The sequence below is a fragment of the Coturnix japonica genome, chromosome 1 (genome assembly GCF_054131305.1).
Source record: "Coturnix japonica strain WE chromosome 1, WE-NBRP24, whole genome shotgun sequence".
Taxonomy (NCBI): domain Eukaryota; kingdom Metazoa; phylum Chordata; class Aves; order Galliformes; family Phasianidae; genus Coturnix; species Coturnix japonica.
The window spans coordinates 142,547,619-142,567,913 of NC_140663.1; the positions used below are offsets into that span (position 1 = coordinate 142,547,619).

A 20,295-nucleotide genomic window follows, 5' to 3' on the forward strand; every position below is an offset into this window, starting at 1 on the left:
TATCTCTTTCCTCTGCATTCCCTTTAGCCCTAATCCATAAGCTCACAGTTAACTTTTCATTTATCCACCAGCAGAGCCCCATGGACTCCAGCTGGTCACACTTGTAGAGGGCAACGCTCCCTCTCCTCCTTCCCTGCCTGTCTTTCCAATAGCGTTTATACCTGTCTATTCCTACATTCTAGTCATGAATTCCTTCTTACCTCACTCCTTCCCTCTCTGTGCCCATACAGACACACACGTGTGTCTCAATCATACTTACGAGGTTCTTGTAAATATAAATTTGGGGGCATTCAGTGGTGCATTTTTCATTCGTAATGGAAGTTAGTGCAGAGTGACTGTCACTAAATACTAGTTATGATCTCTTAGCTACTCTATGCCATCATGCACTGGAAGCAAATGGAGAGGAAAAGTTCCTAATAGAAAACATGACTCTTGGAGACACGTATGAGTTACATCAGGTCTTTTCATTTCCGCACAATTTAATTTCTGCAGGTCTCATGGTGGGATGTCAGGTCATTTAGAAGCCCCATCATGAACAATCACTTTGATCAGAATGTTGGATACTAGGCGTTCTTCAGAGAAGTCACAGTGGGAAGTTCAATGTGTGAAGCAAAAACAAGCTAGGTCTGAATTTGGAAATCCATTCACCAAGCAGAAACAGATTTTCAATTATTTTAAGAGGGTGGCTAAGCATAAAACATGTTTATGTTTTTCTGTAGTGTATCACCAGACCTACATGTACATATGTTTACAAAGCTATTAGCAGAGAAGTTAACTTAATTCAGAAAAGTGAGGTATTAAAGTAAAATGAGCCAGAGGCTTCAGTTCTTCTGGATGCTGAAATTTTCTCTATTTTCACACCAGCAAGCATCATCTAATAACATGTCATCTTTTAAATCAAAGATGGTGTGTAGATGTGAAATAATCTAGTAGGTCTTAACAAGCCTACTGATGGGATGAATCATTTCACTTGCAGGAGATTTCATTTGAGGAAGTCAAATTGAGTTGTGGTTGCTGAAATCTGTCAGCAGTTGCAGATGTTTATGTATGTCTTATTTCACCCCTGAGAGGGGACAGATTCAGAGTGCGTACTACAGGCATCCAGTCCCAGGATTTTTGATGGTGCATGGCCTTCCCAACTGTGTCAGAGCTATTGGGCTGCGTGTCTCTAAATAATTTCTGGGAAGAAGTCAGGTGATGGGGAGGGACATGTTAGGGTGGAATAAACCTCTTTATTCTCTCTTGAGGGAGTTCAGCTCTGTTCATTACCCCCAAAAGCTGAGGTTTAGATTAAAAAGAAGGAGAAACTTTTTCTCTCAGAGAGTGGTCATGCACTGGAATGGCTGCCCAGGGAGGTGGTGGAGTCGCCATCCCTGGTGGTGTTCAGGAGGTGTCTGGATGAGGAACTACGGGATAAGGTTTAGTGGCTTGTGGTAGCAATGGTGATTGGAGGATGGTTGGACGAGATGATCTTGTAGGTGCTTTCCAACCTTGTGATTCTATGATTCTATTATTCTATTTTCTGGCCCCAGAAACCGACATAAATTTTACTGCCAGAAACTGTCTTTAGTTTGACAGAAATAGAAATGAAGTTTTATCTGATCCAGATCAGACTTTCTCACACTGGCAGCTGACAGTCACCAGATACTGTATTAATGAAGGTAGACCAAGTCTTGTAGTATTTACAGGGTGGCATGCAACTTTTGTCAGATCTGTTTGTGTATCCTCCCTTACAAATTCAGGATGAGTTCATTTGTACTTCTTAGAAGCAAACTGTTTTTTAGTACATTTTGACAGGTTGGACATCAAGGAGAGACTGTGTGTATGTTTGTGACAGAAGCAATTCTCTGTATTATGTTTAGTAGAAAATAGCATTGTTTCTTGAGGCTAATGGAGTGAAAGTGATATGGCTGTTTGCAGTCTTCTATGCTTAAAGACATTCTTAAATAACTCTTCTGATTTGGCAGTCTTGCCAGTGTGTAGTGCTAAAGTCTTGCTTCTGCAACTCCTGTGCAGTCACAGGATCATCATCAACATCAGTGATGCCTCTGTCTCTTGAAACTTATCTCTTAACTTGCTGCTTCTTGCTTGCCTCACCTTAGCCTCATTCACACTTCTTAGAATCACTGGATAGCTGGGCACATCTTGCCTTTCAAGAGGAGTAGTAAGGGCAAGAAAACCAGCTCATTTTCAGAGCCTAGGCTTTATTGATTAAGTATGTCTGTTTTTACTAGGGAAGACTTGATTCAGTGATGCAGCCAGATTTCTTTAAGACCTGTGGTACTAAGTTCAAGAAAAATGTTGGTCCTCAGAGGAAGGCAAGGTTAAAATAAGCTGGCATGTCCTGTGGACTCTCTTGCTTGCCAATTATTTTCCATTACTCACTTGTCCTCTACTTTTTTCATCTAATTTTGTTAAATTATCTCTTGCCTACGTCTCTTCCTTCTTCCCAGTTTCATGTTCACTGGGCCAATAATTGCTTGTAATTCCTCACTTATGAACTGCTGCTGCTATTTATAAACCTTGGTACCAGCCATTCAGCAGTTGTTCTTAGATGTCCAAGAGAAAGTGAAAGCTGTTGACAAATATAGCAATTGTGAACTATGTATGTATAGAAATCTGTACAGTGGCTTATGCACTGTAGTGAGCAGTGAAGAGAAATCTGTTAGGCTTTCAGAAAGTTGGTTTTTCCCATGACTCTTTTGAGGGAGGAAAATAGCTTTAAAGGCTGCTTCTCCTTTCAGGAGCTGTAGCCATGCTGTGGAGAAAACAGGGCAGTTTACCCCACATGTCTGAGGCAAAGCTCAGCCTCCTGGGTAGTCACCTTGGCTCACCAGCATCATGGCTCTCCAAATGTGAAACAGGAGAAGGAAGGAAGTTGAAACCTATTTTGCTTTTTGTTCCATTGTTCCTCTATGGAGAGTCTTTGGGGCAAGGAGCACCTGTAGAGCTTTTAACACTTGCTTTTCCCTATTGTTATCAAACCCTAATCTCCACGTCTTTCCTGTGTTGTGGTCCCTGACTTGTATGCAGTACTCCAGATGAGGCCTCATGAGGGCAGAGTAGAGGGAGGCAATCGCCTCCCTCATCCTTTCTGTGATGGAGATGTCATTGGCCTTCCAGGAGAAGGAGAGCAAACAAACAGAGGGCTGTGGGGAAACTGAGCAGGAGAACAGGTCACAAATGGAAAGTGGAACAAAAAAAACAACTGTGTATGTATATGGCAGACATCGTTTAAAAAAAAGAAAAAAGGGAATAATCCTTGCATTGTTCTCTAATTTAATGTCCATCTTTAATTAGGTTCACTGTGAAAATATAACAAAAACGTCCTTGAATTTGCCAAGTGATACATTTCCATTCCTAGCATTTCACTCACCATACTGATGTGTCACAACGCCGCATGATGTTCTCAGATATTGGCTGCTGGTGAAGGAAATAGTGTCCATGGGGCTGCATTATCCTTAGCTGCAAAAGCACAGTCCCACTGGCAGCCTCATGGGTTGATGAGGAGGATTTGGAGCGCTGTGCACCTCATCGAGCACACACAAACAGAAGGTATTAATTTATTATAATTGAATTTTCACCTTAACACATTCCTCAGGTTATTTAGAAACAACAGCAAATGTTGTAGAAATTTCAATAATTTATTATCTTAAGAGCTGGCAATCTATAATAATAATGAAACAGTGTGCCTTATAAGGAACATAAGTATGTAAGATACTTATTGTATTCATATATATCAATGCAGTAGGTGTATTCATAGTAAAGTGTACAAAATTGGTGTATAATAACTATACTGTGGACTAAATTGCTAAATAATGCCAGTGATTTTAGGTTAAGCCTAGGTGTAAACATCAAGAAAGTATCTGGCTCCTTGAAGCTTCTTCCATAGTGCAAGTTGGTTTAAGCCACAGTAAATGCAAAGTAACAAACACTTTATTTTTTAACTTTAATTTTATTTCATAAATGCATCACCTATAAAACATTTTGATTCTGGGTGTATATAAATGTATTACTTCCTGCAATGAGACCTGCTTTAAGGAAAAGCAAAGTAATGGAATAAGTAACAATCATCTTAAAGTTTCATTTAACAAGGTAGCCTTGTTACAGAATAAGTAAGCTCAGAAGTAGCACCTTCTTTCCAAACAGTCTTCTGGGGCCAAATCAGCTGATTAGGGTGTTCTGTCACACTTAAATCATATACTGAATTATCCTTGATGATCAGAAACACATTGAATATCATCATGAATAAGTTGTAATTTTCAGAAGCATGGTGAGAATGGTTATTCTACCCAAAATAATTAAATGTTTGAATAATTTTTGAGGTAGTGTATGCTTGTCTCAGCGCAGGTCATTTTTCAATGTCAGCAGTCTTTAATTTGATAAGCAAAAGGTGCTTTCTTGGGTCTGCGTGCAGAAATAACAAGCAAACAGAATGCAGCCAGTAGTACTGAGGCACTTAAACTGTGCTAATGGAAATAATCCTGTGTGTCTGCACAATGGGCTGTGCTTCAGGAGGGGATTGTTACATGGGCATACTGAACATATTTTAATAACAATTTCTTTGTGAACTTCTCTAACATAAATAAAAATGCAGCTGAAGGGTAGTTATAATCAGTCACTGTTCTTTCACTCAGAAGTGGTTCGCCGCCAAGATATAAATTAAAATTTAAGACGAACTTTCCCTAGAGTCATCACTCATTTAGGGAGTGCTTTCTTTTCAAGAGCCTAGCTATCCATCAGTGCTACTTTTATGGCCACGCAGCTCTCTTAGTATTATATTCCTCCCATTCTTCAGTCTAACTCAGTCCATTTTCTAACGTTGTGTGAACACAGCAACTGAAGAAATGTGGTGAAATGGGAAGTTTAACTGTGATTTTCAAAGTTGTTGTGTAGCCACAGACCTACACCTAATGAACTGTTTGTGATCTGTAAAGAAAACCTGCTCCGCAGGGCTCTCTTTAGCCAGAGCTTGAGGGAGAATAATTACTTGAAACATGTGTAAGCAAGACCCAGAAAGCATCCTCTCTCTCACAGTGTTACAGGAGAGTACAAGCAAGCAAACTGGAACAGCAAGCTCATTAAATAAATGATCTTGTGTTCTTCTGTTTCGCCTGGCCAGACAAAATATGTACATTTATAAACAAATCTCTTGCCTGCCCTCCCTTCCTGCTCCTCCCTTGCAGTGTCTCTGGTTTTGCTCTCTGCTCCACATGCTTTCAGTATCTCTCAGAACTTAATGATTGTGCATGGTAATTCACAGGTGACATGAAGTGTTTGTTTACATCACCTCTGAAGTTTATCTCTACGTCTGTCCCTTGATGCAAGCAACTCCAGTTTTTCTTGCCAGTATCGCAGGCCACACTTCTGCCCCAGGTTTCCTCTCACTCCACCTCTTGGTTTCCTCTCTGAGCCTACTGTTGTCTATGCTTCCCTTTAGAGGGCAGTAGGCTTAGGGAGGACACATATAGCCTGCATTTTTCCTCTCCTTTCCTGTCTCTGTTTTCACAAAAGGTACCTCTGGACAGCTGACTCTTGACTGTCTGCCAGTCTCCATCCACTCTTCTCTGCTTCAACAGAACTTGGAATCATAGAATCTCTTAAGTTGGAAGGGACACTTATAGGTCATCTAGTCCATCTCCGCTGCACTGAACAGAGACACTTACAGCTAGATCAGGTTGCTCAGAGCCTGGTTCATCCTGACCTTGAAAATATAATGAGAAAATAAGATGGAAGAGTTCATGGATCAAGATGGAGAAAGGGAGATTGCTTACCAATTACTGTCACAAGCAAACCAGACTTGGGGAAGTCATGTAATTTATTTTCAATTAAATGGGTGAGCCCCAGGTTTTTGCTTCACTCCTTCATTTCCAGCCCCTCCATCTCCTTCCCCACAGCCACACAGGAAAATGGGGAATGAGGCTTATGGTCAGAAAACAGCAGTTTGTCTGTGCTCCTCCTTCTTCCTCACACTTTCCTCTAACTCCAGCATGGCTCTTCCTTCATCTTTAGGAAGGATGAGCCTGCTTAGTGTGGGCTCTCTATGGCTTGTAGTTTTTGTCATAAGAGCTTTCTCCAGCATAGGCTCTCCTGGCCTTCCCTGTTCAGGTATTACCATACAGTATGGATGTTGTAAACTGTGGATGGACAAAATAGTCCTGCAGTGAGAGTTTGGATGTTCTTAAGACTTGAGAGCACATGACCTTTCTGAAAAGTCTGACTTAAAGGAAGAAGCTCAGTTACCCAGCATCAGCCACCTGAAAGCGAGTCATCTGTGCAAATTTATTTGTAGACACTTTGACACACTATGTGAAGGGAAGGCACCTTCTGAGGTTGACACTGGCATTGAATCGAGACAGAGATCCAGATGCCTGGCCTATTTTAGTTGCCTAGCTGTGAGCTGACAGGAGTGACACAGATCTCTACCCAGTGTCTCAGAACAGACAGTCAAAACCAAAGAATTACTCTGGAAATGTAGCTGTAAAATTTGCTCTCAGGTGAGATGTACAAAGCACAAAGCAAATGTGCTGCGTTTTCTTCACTTTCTGAAGACAACCAGAAAAACTGAAAAGTGAACTGATTTTTTGACACACACTGTATGTATAATCATCCGTGTTCAGTGGCTCAGGTCCACAGAATGCATTCTTGTAGCTCATATGTGTTCAAACAGTTGCATGCCATCGGAAACGTTCATGTTTATCTGTAGTACTGCTGGATTATTTCGCAGATTTGTCATCTGATTTGTGAAGCTTCAAGCAAAATGTGCCATGCAGCCTAAGTGGATGGATGTGTTGTACACCCTAATGTTGTTCTGGGACAAGATTAATTTCGGTGTGCTCATATTAATCCATTATATGTCTCTTTTCAGCACAAATGGACCCCCGAGGCCTATCTCCCAGACAAATTAAAAGTGACAGTGATGATGACGACCTGCCAAATGTGACCTTAGATAGCGTTAATGAAACTGGATCTACAGCGCTCTCCATAGCCAGAGCAGTACAAGAGTAAGTATCACTTTCTCAGAGTGAGACAAGTATTGCCAAGGTGTGCCCTGGCTGATGGAGGTACTGGTCATCAGCAGCTCTACAGAGGTGTCCCTCAGCTGCGAGCCAGCCTACTTGCTAGCAGCTTTGCTGCTTAGCTTCATTCCCTTAAGGAAGAGATGGCTACCTCTCTCTGCTCTCTTTGATTCTCTTTTCATTTCTTTCCTCCCCGATTACTAGGTAAAGTTTCAGATTAAAATTATTCTCCATTATTTGCTTGCAAAGCTTGTAGTGTATTTATAATTACTCCAAAGCGATACCAGTTTAGACTTCCTAAAGTACTTTTTTTTACTGATTGAAAGCAGCATCAGGAAGTTTCTTCCAGTTGCTGTCAAATAGAAATCACCCACGTTTCTCATGAAGAATGGAATAACTGAAAGGAAATTAGAAGGGCTTTGAACATTTTTCCCACTACTGCTATTTTTCTTTGTACTTCTACTTTCTGGATGGACAAAATATATTCTCGATTTAATTTCTTTATTGCTTGTTCAAGAAAAAAAGGGAAAGTTTATCACAAGCATTAGTGATTCTGCAGGCGCGTAAGCTTGCTCAGTCACTGTAGCAGCTGGAAGGGAACCAACTGTGAGGTAAATAAGTATTAATATCCCCATTTTATAGGTGAGGAAAATGAGGCTATGTGTAAAGGTCACCCTGTAAGTCTGAAGCAGGGCTGGAAATAGAACTAGAGCCTCCAGGCACTGAAGTCTGTGCTAGCCCTACAAAACATATTACTCCATCTAAGAGGTTCAAACTGTGGGCATTCTGGACATTATGAAATAGGAAGGGATATAATAAAGGCCACAAGACATGGTCGTTATATAATTAATTATAAATGCATTTTAAATGTATTAATATCTAAAAGTACTCGCATTCTCTTTTGTTCCCTGCTTATCAGTAGACAAAAATGCTGATGTTCCCAAAGCAGTATTCTATATGGTGAGAGAAAACTGTTGTGTTTGAGGGAGAACTGCATTTTTTGCACTGTTCAGGCATTTGGGACATGAATTTTCTTCCTGCGGTGTTCCTCACATCACCTCATTCCCACTGTAACACACCATTCCGCTCAAGGGTACAGAAAGGAAGATGTGTTGCGCAGGGGAAGGCTGGCAATAATGATTCTCCAGTGCAGACTTAGCAGGTACTGAGATCCTTTAAGAGCATGCAGCCATGCTGCCTCTCTGAACCAGTCCACCTGTCCCAGCTTGGGAGGACTTTGATCAGACACCTGCTAAATCATCTTTGGGTCAAGCGCTGTAATAGAGATCCTCAAATCTGTATTCCCCCTGAGCAGAGAGGGAGTTATGGCTAAGGCAGTGTGCTGGCTTTCACTTTAATTAGCATGCTCCTGTTCTGACAGTGATAGAGGAAGGAAACAGTTCTTCACAAGTGCTGCTGCTGACTGACTGACAGGCCTCACACATATTTTGAATGTGCTGGTTACAACAACCCAACCCTGAAGTGCCAAGTAGTTTTTCTTTTTCTCAGTTTATAGCACACATAATAAGACAGAAAAATAATATGACCCATCATGATTTTATTTTAAATAGTTTTGCCTAATTAAAGAAAAGAAGGCATGGACAGCTACTGAACACTTTTAATATATGAGTGGCAGGAAGGTGCTTGATATGATTTTATGTGCTTGATATTGCTGGAACATTTAGAGAATCGGTCAAACCATGAAAAGCTTTTTTAGGATAATGCATTCCACAATTTATGAAGGAAAATGTGTTGAATATTACTTGGCTGGCTCTGGAGCTTAAGAATTAAATTAAGAAATTTAATAATGTAACATCAACTCATCCTTGTTCCAGGTTTTATTTAAACAGTAATCTGTTAGTTTATTTCAAAAGCCCCATTAGGAAAATTTAATTTGACTGTGATCTGCAATTTGTCTTATTTTTTACTTCATTCTCAGTCGCAGACGCTATGCATACAGCTGCTGAGCTGAAGGAAAAGATGTTAGCACATTATACTGACTCCATTCAATTCATTTCTTCCTTGGTCTATAATACATTGCCTCACGGGCAGGCTCCATTCTATGATTTTGTCATCAAGCATGTACCTTAATTTTAGATGTCTAGCAAAGCAATCCACTGAAATTAAAAGCCTGCATTCTGTATCCCATTGTTGCAGAGAAGAAAGTGCCTTTGAAGCCTTCCAAAGGGAGATCCTCAATTTAGTATCTAAACTTAGCAGACAGGAATTTCCTCTGAAGACGTGGACAGGCACCTCCTGTTCCCTGAGTAACTGGGCAGCGTAGGTGCATGCAAAGAACGAGTGTTTCAGGTGGATCTAAGCTCAGTGCTGAGATGAGGTAGGTTGACCTTAGAGTCTAGAAGACTCTCCTTTAGAAAGTGATCTTTCCTAAGCAGTATATAAGAAGTGCTTTCTTGTGGATAGTTACTTGGCTACCAATGACTGGTTAGAGTATTCTCTTCATGGAGGATACTGGCTGGCGAGTCCAGCATGGCTGCCTCCAAAGGGATGTCAGTATCCTGTTCTTCAGTATTTGATTCCTGTTGTCCTTGATTAACAAAATGCCAAGCCTAGTTTGTATGTGCTAGTGGCAGGTGCCAGGCAGCATTTGACCTTTTTCTGATTGGGTTTCATACATTTTTTAAATTGTCCTTCATAAGGATTATAAATACACGTCTGTGTAATATATATTTGCCTGTTGGCCCTTATCCTCCAATTGCCTAATTAGACATCTGCAACACAGATATCTGCATCCAGGCTCATTATCTGACCTCCCAGCATATGGAGCAGCTAGCAGGAGATGAGCCCAGCTGGTAATTCTTTTGACCAATGCTAGTTGTCTAATTTAGGGAGAAAGAGAACCATGTAATTTAGGGAGGCCACGTGCACAGCTGTTTAGGGTGTGCACATTGGCTCTGCAGGTCTCCAGTACCAAGTGAAGGTAAGTCAGCCCATGGCTGGACTTGAGGGTCAGTGTGGAACCAGGAGTGTTGGTGCTGCATGTGCCAGTGTCTTCCTTTGGGTCTAAACCTGCTAAGATGGATGAGTAACACCAAGAATTAACCATAAGCTGGAGCGAACTAGTCAGTGTCTAAGGGGGAATTGTATTAATATAGCCAATTTTAAGCTTGTTGCCTTGGAAATTCCCCTTATGTGAGTAGGTTACAGGATAGTCTGGAATGCCTATATGACAGCTTTGCTTTTCATGTCTTGTAAAACTGAAGGCATCCTCCTGTGTTTCTGCTTTGTTTCAGGTCCATTATAATCTTACTAGGAGAAAAATCTTACCAGAAAAATTCCGACAGTTAGATGCTAAGAACCACATGTTTGGCATTAGTTCTTATTTACTTAAACAGAAATGTAATTTGGTTGCATATTTGTAAAATAACCAAGTATGACTATTTTTTCTCAGGGAAATTGCCTTCTTGCTGCAAGCGTTGTATTGGCAGAGCTTGCAGACTTCTCATTAGTTGGTTTGGAATGACTTTGTAGTCCCACTTCTGCTCAGCAAACCCAATCAATAATGTAAAGTTATAGATAAACAGAGTCATTATTTCAAGCAAAGCACTTGGGTGAAATTTCTTTATGTGAGAGTGCTGCTTTATGGCAGTTCCCGTGCCTTACCATATCTTAGATTAAAAATAATTTATTAATCTTAGATAATTTGCTCTGTCTGGTAATAAATATTGCCTCAATATGTAGATTTCAGTGAGCTTTGCACTGTAAGCAGCATTTCATCCTTTTTCTAGCATGGTTTACAAACTCATTCTGACATGTAGCTCTCTAACAAAGAGCAGATTTGCTTCTATGTGCCTGAGACCACTGGGTGCTTATTGCACAGCAAGAGTGGCGTTGTATATTCAGAATCAAATCTCAGACACACTCCAGAAATCTTTATGAAGGCAAGGAAAGAGAAAGCATTAGTCAAGACCGAGAAGACCAGTAAAATGTTGTAAGGTTGGAGGCTGTTCCTTCAGCCTGGCGGCCCTCCCACCCCTGGGTAGCTGTGATGCAATTGGTCTCAGGAGCCCCCATGGTGCATAGCAGTACAAACTTTGAACATGGCTTTCATCTCTTTCTTGTCCTGCGTGCTTGTACCACATAACTTCAGTGTCTCAAAACATGCAGCTCTCTTCCCCCCCCCCCCCAAAAAAAACATGTGCCAAGTCATCTCCCCTACATGCAGAGACTGAGGGCCGAAGTGGGAGGGCAGGGGGTGAATTGTAATGTGAACTTATGATAAATGTATTGGTTAAAATAATAATAATAATAATAATCTAGAAATACCTTTCCTATTGACTTTTTTTCCTCACTGTGGGATGTAAGTGGATGAAACCTTTTTTTTTTTTTTTTTTCTTCTTTAGATAATGTTACGGAGAAGATGTACAGTGCATGTAAAGTGGTGTTGCTTAAGGTAGCTTCTTGTTTCTCTAGAGTGACAGAGAAAATTCAGAAAGGAAGTCTTGAATACTGGTAGTTATAGCTGCACTTACTTCATAGAAATGTGATTTGTCATCTGGATGTGACCACGGTGACCTTTTGTTTGAACTCCTTTTGTGCTGCGCTGGATGCTGCCAAATGCTTGCTTGAAAATGAGACTGTGGGCTTTGACCTTGCTGCCCCTTCTCTTTGCCTGTGTTATGAGATTGATACATTAATGCTAACGTGATCGTCTTTGTTTTTAAATTCTGTTGGAAGATAGTTTTGATACTGCAGTAGTGAAAAGCAAAGTTCCCAGCAGGAAGATAGCACAGCCACGGTACCAGTGTACTCTTCAGATTGTATGTAGTTTTCATGGCTGATTTGTTTCTCTTTATCTCTCTTATTTTCACAGTCCTGTGGTTGATTTTTATCTCTCACAAGTTTTATAAATGTTGTTCCCATCAACCATTCATTTTCTACACTGATAATGTCTGTTTTCCTGCTTTAGCTGCAATCATTACTACTGCTGTGCTATTCGTTATGGGGAACTTTTCCTCAGTTTTTTCCTCTACTTACAAACAAGATGCTTTATCCTGAGTCTCCCAGGAAACCTTAGTAAGGGTGTTCTGAGAATACATGTGTGAACTTTGCTTCTCTCCCTCTCCTCTGGTACATCCGCCCTCTGTGAACAAATGTTCAAATTAAAACTGGCACACAGCTGGGAGGTGATTTTGCACATGGAGAACTGAGTAGCACTGCTGCTCCACAGCTTCTCAATAAATGAGAGAATGCTTGTTTGTCTAAAGTAGAACTGTGGGAATATGTCAACTTCAGTTTGACTTTTTGCATGAAAATTTCCCAAGTCTGGGATGCGTTTGTCCATTGCTGTAAGTTTTTTCCATCTCAATAAGACCTTAGAGCAGAAGATCACACAGGAGTTCTAGATGCCCCGAACTGAGAAAATAATAGAACTGCCTGCAGGTCCCCTGTCTCTTCACAGGTTGTTTTGTCACAGGGCTTCCCCTCATCCCTCGAGTCACTGTACTGAACTGACTGTACAGATATCAGCAGAAGTTGGATGTACTGGTGATGTAGAGCCCAATCATCTGTATTATGGTTGATGATCTCACTTTGTGGTTAGTTCAAGGATTCTTTATTCTCTAGTTTTACTTTTTGTCAGCAGTCTCACGCGTATACTATGGCAGAAAAGAAAGGCATGGTGCTTTGATAAAATGGCGCTGGGTTGGGCAAGGGTTGGCAGAGGAATGCTGTGTCTCATCATTTATGATCATCTGCCTTCTGGAGGTGCCTGACTTCGCCAATGGTTATGAGGGACCCTGGGCAAATGGCTTAGGGAGAACAGTTAACCCTAAGACTACTGCGGTTTTGTGAAGCATCGTGATCCACAGGACTTTCTAAGGCCATGAAAGAGGTCTATGACTTGTGAAGAAACTGAACCAGCACATCTGAACTTTGGGCCTGTGCCACTACTACAGAAGATAATCTCTTCTTACATGCAGTTTGTATGCCTCACTAAAGAAACGCTGATTTTATTTATTCTGCGCTTTACAAAGTTGTTTCTAGTTCTACACTAATCTAAAAAGGTTGTTGGAAATCTGCTTGTGCATATCTCAGAGCCTCTTGCCAAGAAAACAGATTTCCCATCAGCCAGTGATCATTAGGAACAAGTGCCAGGTGGACAGCAACTGTAAATCAAAAGCAGCTTCTACTAAGAAATTACCATAGCTGCCTGCTTTGAAGGGATGGTATTCCTTAAATGACAGTGTATTAGGAGATGGGAATATTGTCAAATTATTTCCTGAAGAAAGCTAGTTTAAAAATGAAAATGCTTTTAGCTTGATCTACACAATATTGGTTTCTTCCTCCCCACCCTCTAACAGTGAGTTGCAAGTGACTATTGCATAGATGAATCTAGAGCAAGGAAACATTGCCATTAGGAAATCTGCCCTCTATTTTGTATCACTTTGAAGTGCCAGACATGGAGCTTCACTAGATATTTTACCATATCATTACTAGGACTAATATTTTCTTTTTAAGAGGAAGATTTAAATTAAGTGCATAATAAGCTGGAAGAACCAGGGAATCCTGGCTCTGTTAAAGCTCAAAGGAGTTTTATCGTTAACTGCATTGCATCTGATGATTAATCTTGAAACCATAACAGAGGTCTGGATTGCTAAAAAGAAAGAAAGTGACAATTAAGGTGTTTGGGGACCAGGCTGGTGCAGCAGAACTCTTACTTATAACGTGTGGGTTCCTAGATACCTTTCCGTAAGTCTTTATCATTATCATTATTCATTGCAAACAAATTTTCAAAGATCTTGTTTTCTAGCTTTAGTTCAGTATCTATGTTTGATTGTTTCATATAATTGCCTTCTAAAAATAGATTTGATTTGTCAGTTAATTAATTAATTTGTTAATTTGTTGATCTGTGTGCAGATCTGGGTGGTGACGCACTGGAACAGGTTGCCCAAGGAAGCTGTGGATGCCCCAACCCTGGAGGCATTCAAGGCCAGGCTGGATGTGGCTCTGGGCAGCCTGGTCTGGTGGCTGGTGACCCTACACATAGCAGGGGGGTTGAAACCAGATGATCATTGGGTTCCTTTTCAACCCAGGCCATTCTGTGATTCTCTGATGAATTTTTGTCCCAAGAAGTGCCAGTCATTTCAAGGTAGCTTTCAAACTTCTCAGTTGTTGGGATTTTACATTGCTAAGCATGTTTACACAAGTATGCCTTGTAATAAAATGCCTCAAGACAATATAGTACAATCATAATTCATATAGTGTTATTTATCTTTGAAGAGCTTGCAAACATTAAGTAGTTAAATTGTACGGGTCCCCTGTGTGTTCAGATATTATAATTTATCCTCAGGTTAGTGACTTGCTCAAGGCCACGCAGCAAAGCAGAGGGTGAGCTGAGATCAGGAGCATTCTAGTCTAATCATTCTGCCTTCTAGTCTAATGCTGAATCCACTACACTGTATTGCTACAGAGTGAAGCTCAAGTCATTAGTGGTTAGAGATGTGAAATGTATTGTATTGATACAGGCAGGCATTGTGTAATTGCTTCAAGAGCATGACACTGAATATGAATTATAAATAACAGTATGTATTACTGCTACGCAGTTAGCAATTTATGCACCTATTTGACAAGAGTTTCCCCAGTGATTCATTATTCAGCTTTTTCTGTATTCTTCTTTCTAAATCAACACTGAAAATAGAGGCAGAGATGTGCGTGTTAAGAGGTTCAGAGCTGCAGCAAATATTCATCAGTGTTGGTTAGACAGCACAATTCTGCCTGGAAAAGCCTCAATAAAACTATGTCAGTGAACTGCTACCTTGACATACTGATAAGAAGAAGAAAGATCATTGTCCTCTGCTGTCATTTGAGCCAAAATCACTTCTTTTTCATTATCTGGATCAGATAAGTTTTTATCTTTCCTATTCTGTGCTCCTGTTCCTGTGATTTTGTGACAGACAAACATGCAGCGCAATTAATTTGTAATAGCAGTGCTGATGTATGGAAAAAGGTTTCCTGAGTGTGGAGATCAATACATGCAAAAACATGAAAGACGTGTGTCTTGTTTTAACCATGGCAAACAAAAGATGCATCAAGAATGAAGTGGCAGAACCACTCTTGCTTAGTCTGTATCTAAACTCAAGCAGAGTGGAGTGGGCTGGCAGGCACCAAGGTCAGAGGCTACCCTGAAAAATAACTGACCTATTTCTACTTGTTTTAAAACCCATCCTATTTCTGCCAAGAAGAGATCCACTCATTTTAATACCATGATGACCAGTGGCAGTAGTGGGGAGCCACTCACATCTGGCATACAAACGTAGCAGTTAGCACACTGACTTAGGAAGCCAGATACCTAAGCTTGCCAATTAGTGAATGCAAAGCTAGGATATGAAAGAAATGTAGGAGTGGCTTCACAACATCCTTTTCCTCTTATTTTTTTTCCAACACTGGCATTTTGGATTGGAAAGTGTCTATTACAAATCCTGTTTTATGCTGATTCCATGTTGTCAAGTCTGTTTTAGCCATTTCCAAAGCAAAGAAAAGCTTCAAGTGCCAGAATGAAGAGTTGGGCACTTCTTCAGGGTCTGAGCAGTGGGAAGTGAGTGCTTATCTGCCCACACAGGATGTTTCCCTGCATACGCAAGCACTTTAATGCTGGTCTTTGCCCAGCCCAACTCCTCCTCAACTTTCTGAATGGTATATTAAGGTACATTTTACTCTGAAAAAGTGGCTTATAATCTCTGTTTGTCCCACTCAGATATTGGTAGAATGAGAGTGCTGGTGCAGGAAACTCATTTGCCATCTCAGACTGAGTTGTGTTCACTTGTGAGCCACAGCCAGTTGGCTTTCAGGCCAAACAAAGAGGAACACAAATGTTTGGTGTCTTTTGGGTTGTTGGGAAGGTAAGATTTTTTTGTGGTTGTTCTTACCGGAATTTCTCATTGCCAGAAATTCAACATGCAAATACTTCTCATCCTCATCAGTGGTAATTCTGTCTTCCCTATTGCTTATGAGTTAAAATTGAGTGTTATGGAAGGAATTGCATAAAATTTAATCATGATTTATAAGTAACATATTGCTGCATTTATTAGCTATGGGAAAAGTATTTTTCCACTAAGACCTGAAGAGAACTGAAGGATTATTATAAATCGACAGGGGATTGAACAGTCAATGTCATAGCTTCCAGTTACCATTCCTCTGGTGCATATTCATTTCAGCTGAGGGCTAATGGAGTGGGAGAGATAGTGTTTGGTGACTTTGATTGTGTACTAGTGCAGTTGTAGTGTAAGATCTGTACCTGGTGATTTGATGGGACATGTACCTCAGGCACGCTTCTGAAGAATGCAGAGACTCTACATACAGGGTGGAAAAAGAGTGGGGAAAAAATGTCATGCTGTGATAGAGCTGATTTTGCTGTGAAAGATTCTTTGCATCATTTTGTCATTTCAGTAGCAGATTTCTGTCATTACCAGAAATGAATCACTTAAGAAATGGCAAAATCAAACAGTAAAGCAGACAGATATTTACTGTACAGTTCAAAACATGGAAGCATGAGAGGTTTGAAAGATGCAGTGCAAAATCTTGGGGAAAAATAGATTCTTTCTAAACACTGAGATGGCAAGTTAGGCCACAGGAAAGGGTAGTTGGATAAATCAAATGAAGTCACTTTGAAAGTTTTCTTTTCACTTTCCACAACTGCTGTGCCAACCTGGCCATTTTAAGTGATTGCTGTAAAGGATCCAACATATTTGCAGTACACATGCTTTCAACCACTAGTGTGCTAGAACATTTTTTATACTTCAGGTTATTCTGATATTTTTGCTGGTTTCTTGGGTGTTGGCCTCATGGTACATTCAAGATCTAAACTACAGAGGGAAGGACTGAAGGGGATTATTCATGGACTTCGCTTTATGCAGGTCTCTTTTTTTTCCCTAATATCATAGAACTATTTCAGAAAGCCATCTGTCTGATGCTTCTTGCTTGAGTACATACAATACATCAGGATTTGTTGGAAGAAAGGACTGCTTGTGTCCAAATCACAGTGTAAGAGCTTGTATAGCCATTAGGTATTATATTTATACTGTTCTGTATTCCAGATAGTATTCTAGCGCATTATCCGTTTTCCTTGGAGTCTCAGTTTTAAGTAAAAAGCGTTTATGGCTAGTTCTTTTCTATGATACCTTGGGAATAATGAAGCAGCAGATTTTTGGGAGAGGATGTTTGTTCCAGCCTCTATTCCCTCTTCATACAATATCTGCCTGCTCTAAATTCTCATCAGCGTTTTCTTCTTGGTCACTGATGATTTTTTAATGAGAAAATGTGTTTCACCGTGATCTGGAATGATGACCAAGTGACACCTGGGTCTTTAAGCCTTGACTCTGCTCCCATGCAAATTAATAGCAGAGCTCTTAATGACTTGCTTAGGTATGAGCTGAGACCCCTACAGAGCAATTTTAGTTTAAGGAGGAGTTTTAAGTGGGAAAATTCTGAGTCCCTTCCGTGGTGAGGCTCTTTCCTTACTTTGCAGTAAGTGTTCCCCGAGTTTGTCTAAGTCCCCTGCAATTGTTTGGGGTAACTTAAAATTCCTAATTGTCTGTGTTCAATTTCCAGAGAGAGCATGTGGGGCTGTGCCAGGTCAGCTGCTAACCCTTTTCGTTTTTTCAACTCCAGGTATGAAGCATTTTATTGTGTATTATATAATGTTCTGTTTTATTGACAAAAGTCTGGTAGCGGTACTTCTCAGCTTTATTTCCCTCTTTATGTCATGGCTGGGGAATATGTGGGGCTGGGCAAGGTCCAAAGTTGATCTTTGGTTTTGGTTTTTATTCTTTGGGTCTGGGAGGATGGTGCTGTGCAAAATAGCTTACTGAAATTGAGTAATACCTTGATTTATAGATGGTCAGTGTGGATCTTGATAACGTATGTTCTAATGGCTCATTGTCAGTTACCATGAAATAGTAGACAAGCAAAGCTGTAAAATGCAGGAGGACGTATTCACAAACAATCCCTTGTTTGGTTTTTGTTTGTTTGTTGTTGGTTTGGGGTTGTTATATTTTTTTTAGAGGATGCCAAAATTCTGGAACTTTACTATGCAGTATGTCCAGCAGATACCCTGGTGTAGAGTTTACAGCCAAATCTAGTGGGAGGTTCCAGCTAGTCTGTAACACATTCTAACACTACAGGGTACCTCATGTTCACCTCACCTGCACTAACATGGCATGTATAGCAGAGCAAGGGTACGGTTACTGTTTTTGTTGGTTTCATTGCTCTGGTGTTATTAAGTTTTAAAATGGTGTGCAATGAAATGTCCACTCTTAGTGTGCTTGCTTGTTTGCTTGTCCTCCTCCCTTCCTTTGTTTTATAGGCCTCTGAAAAGATTTCTTTGGAGTTGCATTATGTGACAAGGGTAAACCATCAACTCACTGCTTTATTTACTCTTAATGTAAATCCATGGGCCATCTATCCGTGGACTACCAAAGGAGAAACAACTTCATTCTCTCACTGTAGGCAAATAAGTTGCGGCAGAAAAGTAATTCTTCACGTTTACAAGTAGATCTAATCTTCATAAGAAAATTAAGAAGATGGCATGTTTAAGAGCAATTACGCTTTCAAATTGCTAATGAGTAGTCAAATACAGAAATCGTTCCTCAAATCTACTCGTATCACCAATTTGCAGTTAATTGCATTACAACTAGTATATTTATATTAAAAAATTGCAAGATCTGATTACTCAAACATTTTCAAAGTAGCAGCAGCAACTTCTGTGTTAAGGCCAGAACAGAGTTTTAAGCTTTTCTGTTAGTTTCTATTTTACAGGAAGTTTTACCATTATTATGTTTTTGTCCAAGTCTGTTATGTAGTCAGTAATTTGCTCAAACAGTTGGTTGTGAATGTGCACATACCATAACAGAGAACATGAGATCCCACTTAATAAGATCCATGAACAGCATGCTTAGTTATAAGTAGATGGAGACAGTGTGAAACAGCTCATATACCATCTCTGCCACTGCAGGTTTGTTGGCTTGACGGGCATTAGTTGAGTCTGAAATGCAGTATTTTGGTGAGGCAGATAACTGTTAATAAAGCCATAAAATGGGAAGAGATATACAGGGACTTCTCTGTCTTTTTAGATAATGGACCACATTGTTCAAGAAGGTCACATCTGTCAAACCTCGTTTAGACCACGTGGCCTATCTGCAGAGTGATATGGGAGGAGTGAGGCCAGTGAGATGAATATCTCGCTTGAAATTCTGAAATCCTAGGGCTCACTTAAAATTTCTTGCGTTGCTGCGAGTATTTCTCACAGCTGGCCTTGCTTCTTAGAGTATAGAGCTATTACCCTTTAGGAATAGTAATTACTTGTCAGAAATGAGCTACGTTACCAGTAAAGGCAGCTATCTGAGGATATGTGTTTCATTTGAGTGATATTTTATGCATCTCCAGCTCTGTTCTTTTTTCATTTCTTCCTGTTCAATTATATTTTCCCACCAAATTTCAGAAAAGCTATTTTTTTTTCCACAAAATGACACAATGATGGTATTTTAGTTATGAAAGTACTAAAATATTTGCAGATATTTTACTTTGTGGCAACAGGAAAGCGGAGTGCATCATCAAATCCTGAAATAACGTTTTTGTAGGTTGATTTCCATTCTTTATTGTTCTCACCAAATCTGTTTTACTCCGAACTGATCCCTCCCACATTCAGCATCTGCTGACCTCCATGGTTGGCTGCATGCTGAGGCTGTTGTTCCAGTTCAGAGATACCAACTGCTCTTTTCCCATAATACGCTGAGCATTTTGTCCATACTCTCCTGATCCAGAAGTCACCTGCTCAACCACTTCACCATTCACAAAGTGATTTTTATGTGGATGTTAGATGTTGGCATGCACAACGTGCCTCTTCACCCTTCGTGTCTTGCAGACAGTTCTGCTTTTGGTCCTTGCAGTTCACCCCGTTCTACTTTTTAGCACCTCAGTCCACAGATTTGGCCAGATGGGAGATGTTTGGCAGCTGGAGGACCCAGATGCCAAATTCTGGAATATAGCTTTCTTGCATTGGCACGTGGATTTGTTACTGGCTTCTTGGCTTGCACCTCAGCTAGCATCTTGGCTAGCTATCTAGCTGGCAGCTGCAACATTGCCTCTGGGGCTGTGTTAGGGTCAAGCTGCTATGGAGTTGGATGACTTTCCTGATCTGAATCACCCTGCCTTAGTTTCACCTTAGTTTGCTTTGATTCTCCACTATTAAAAGTCAAACGTTTGTGTTGTTGTGTTTTATTCTTGCCATTTGTTAGACTAATTCAAAGTAGATCTCACT

The 20,295-nt window shown here is 40.4% G+C and overlaps 1 protein-coding gene across 17 annotated transcripts in view; it reads left to right on the forward strand.

Annotated features, from left to right (window-relative positions):
• Window positions 1-20,295, forward strand: part of KLF12 (KLF transcription factor 12) — a 266,658-nt gene that overhangs the window by 176,834 nt on the left and 69,529 nt on the right. For 9 of the 17 annotated variants that reach the window (XM_015851638.3, XM_085536078.1, XM_085536081.1 and 6 more), the window contains 2 exons: window positions 6,869-7,004; window positions 17,589-17,648. In XM_015851638.3, coding sequence (XP_015707124.2) covers window positions 6,869-7,004; window positions 17,589-17,648 — 196 coding nt within the window. The remainder of the gene's footprint in view (window positions 1-6,868; window positions 7,005-17,588; window positions 17,649-20,295) is intronic. The other 8 variants (XM_015851641.3, XM_085536083.1, XM_085536074.1 and 5 more) reach the window with 1 other exon arrangement.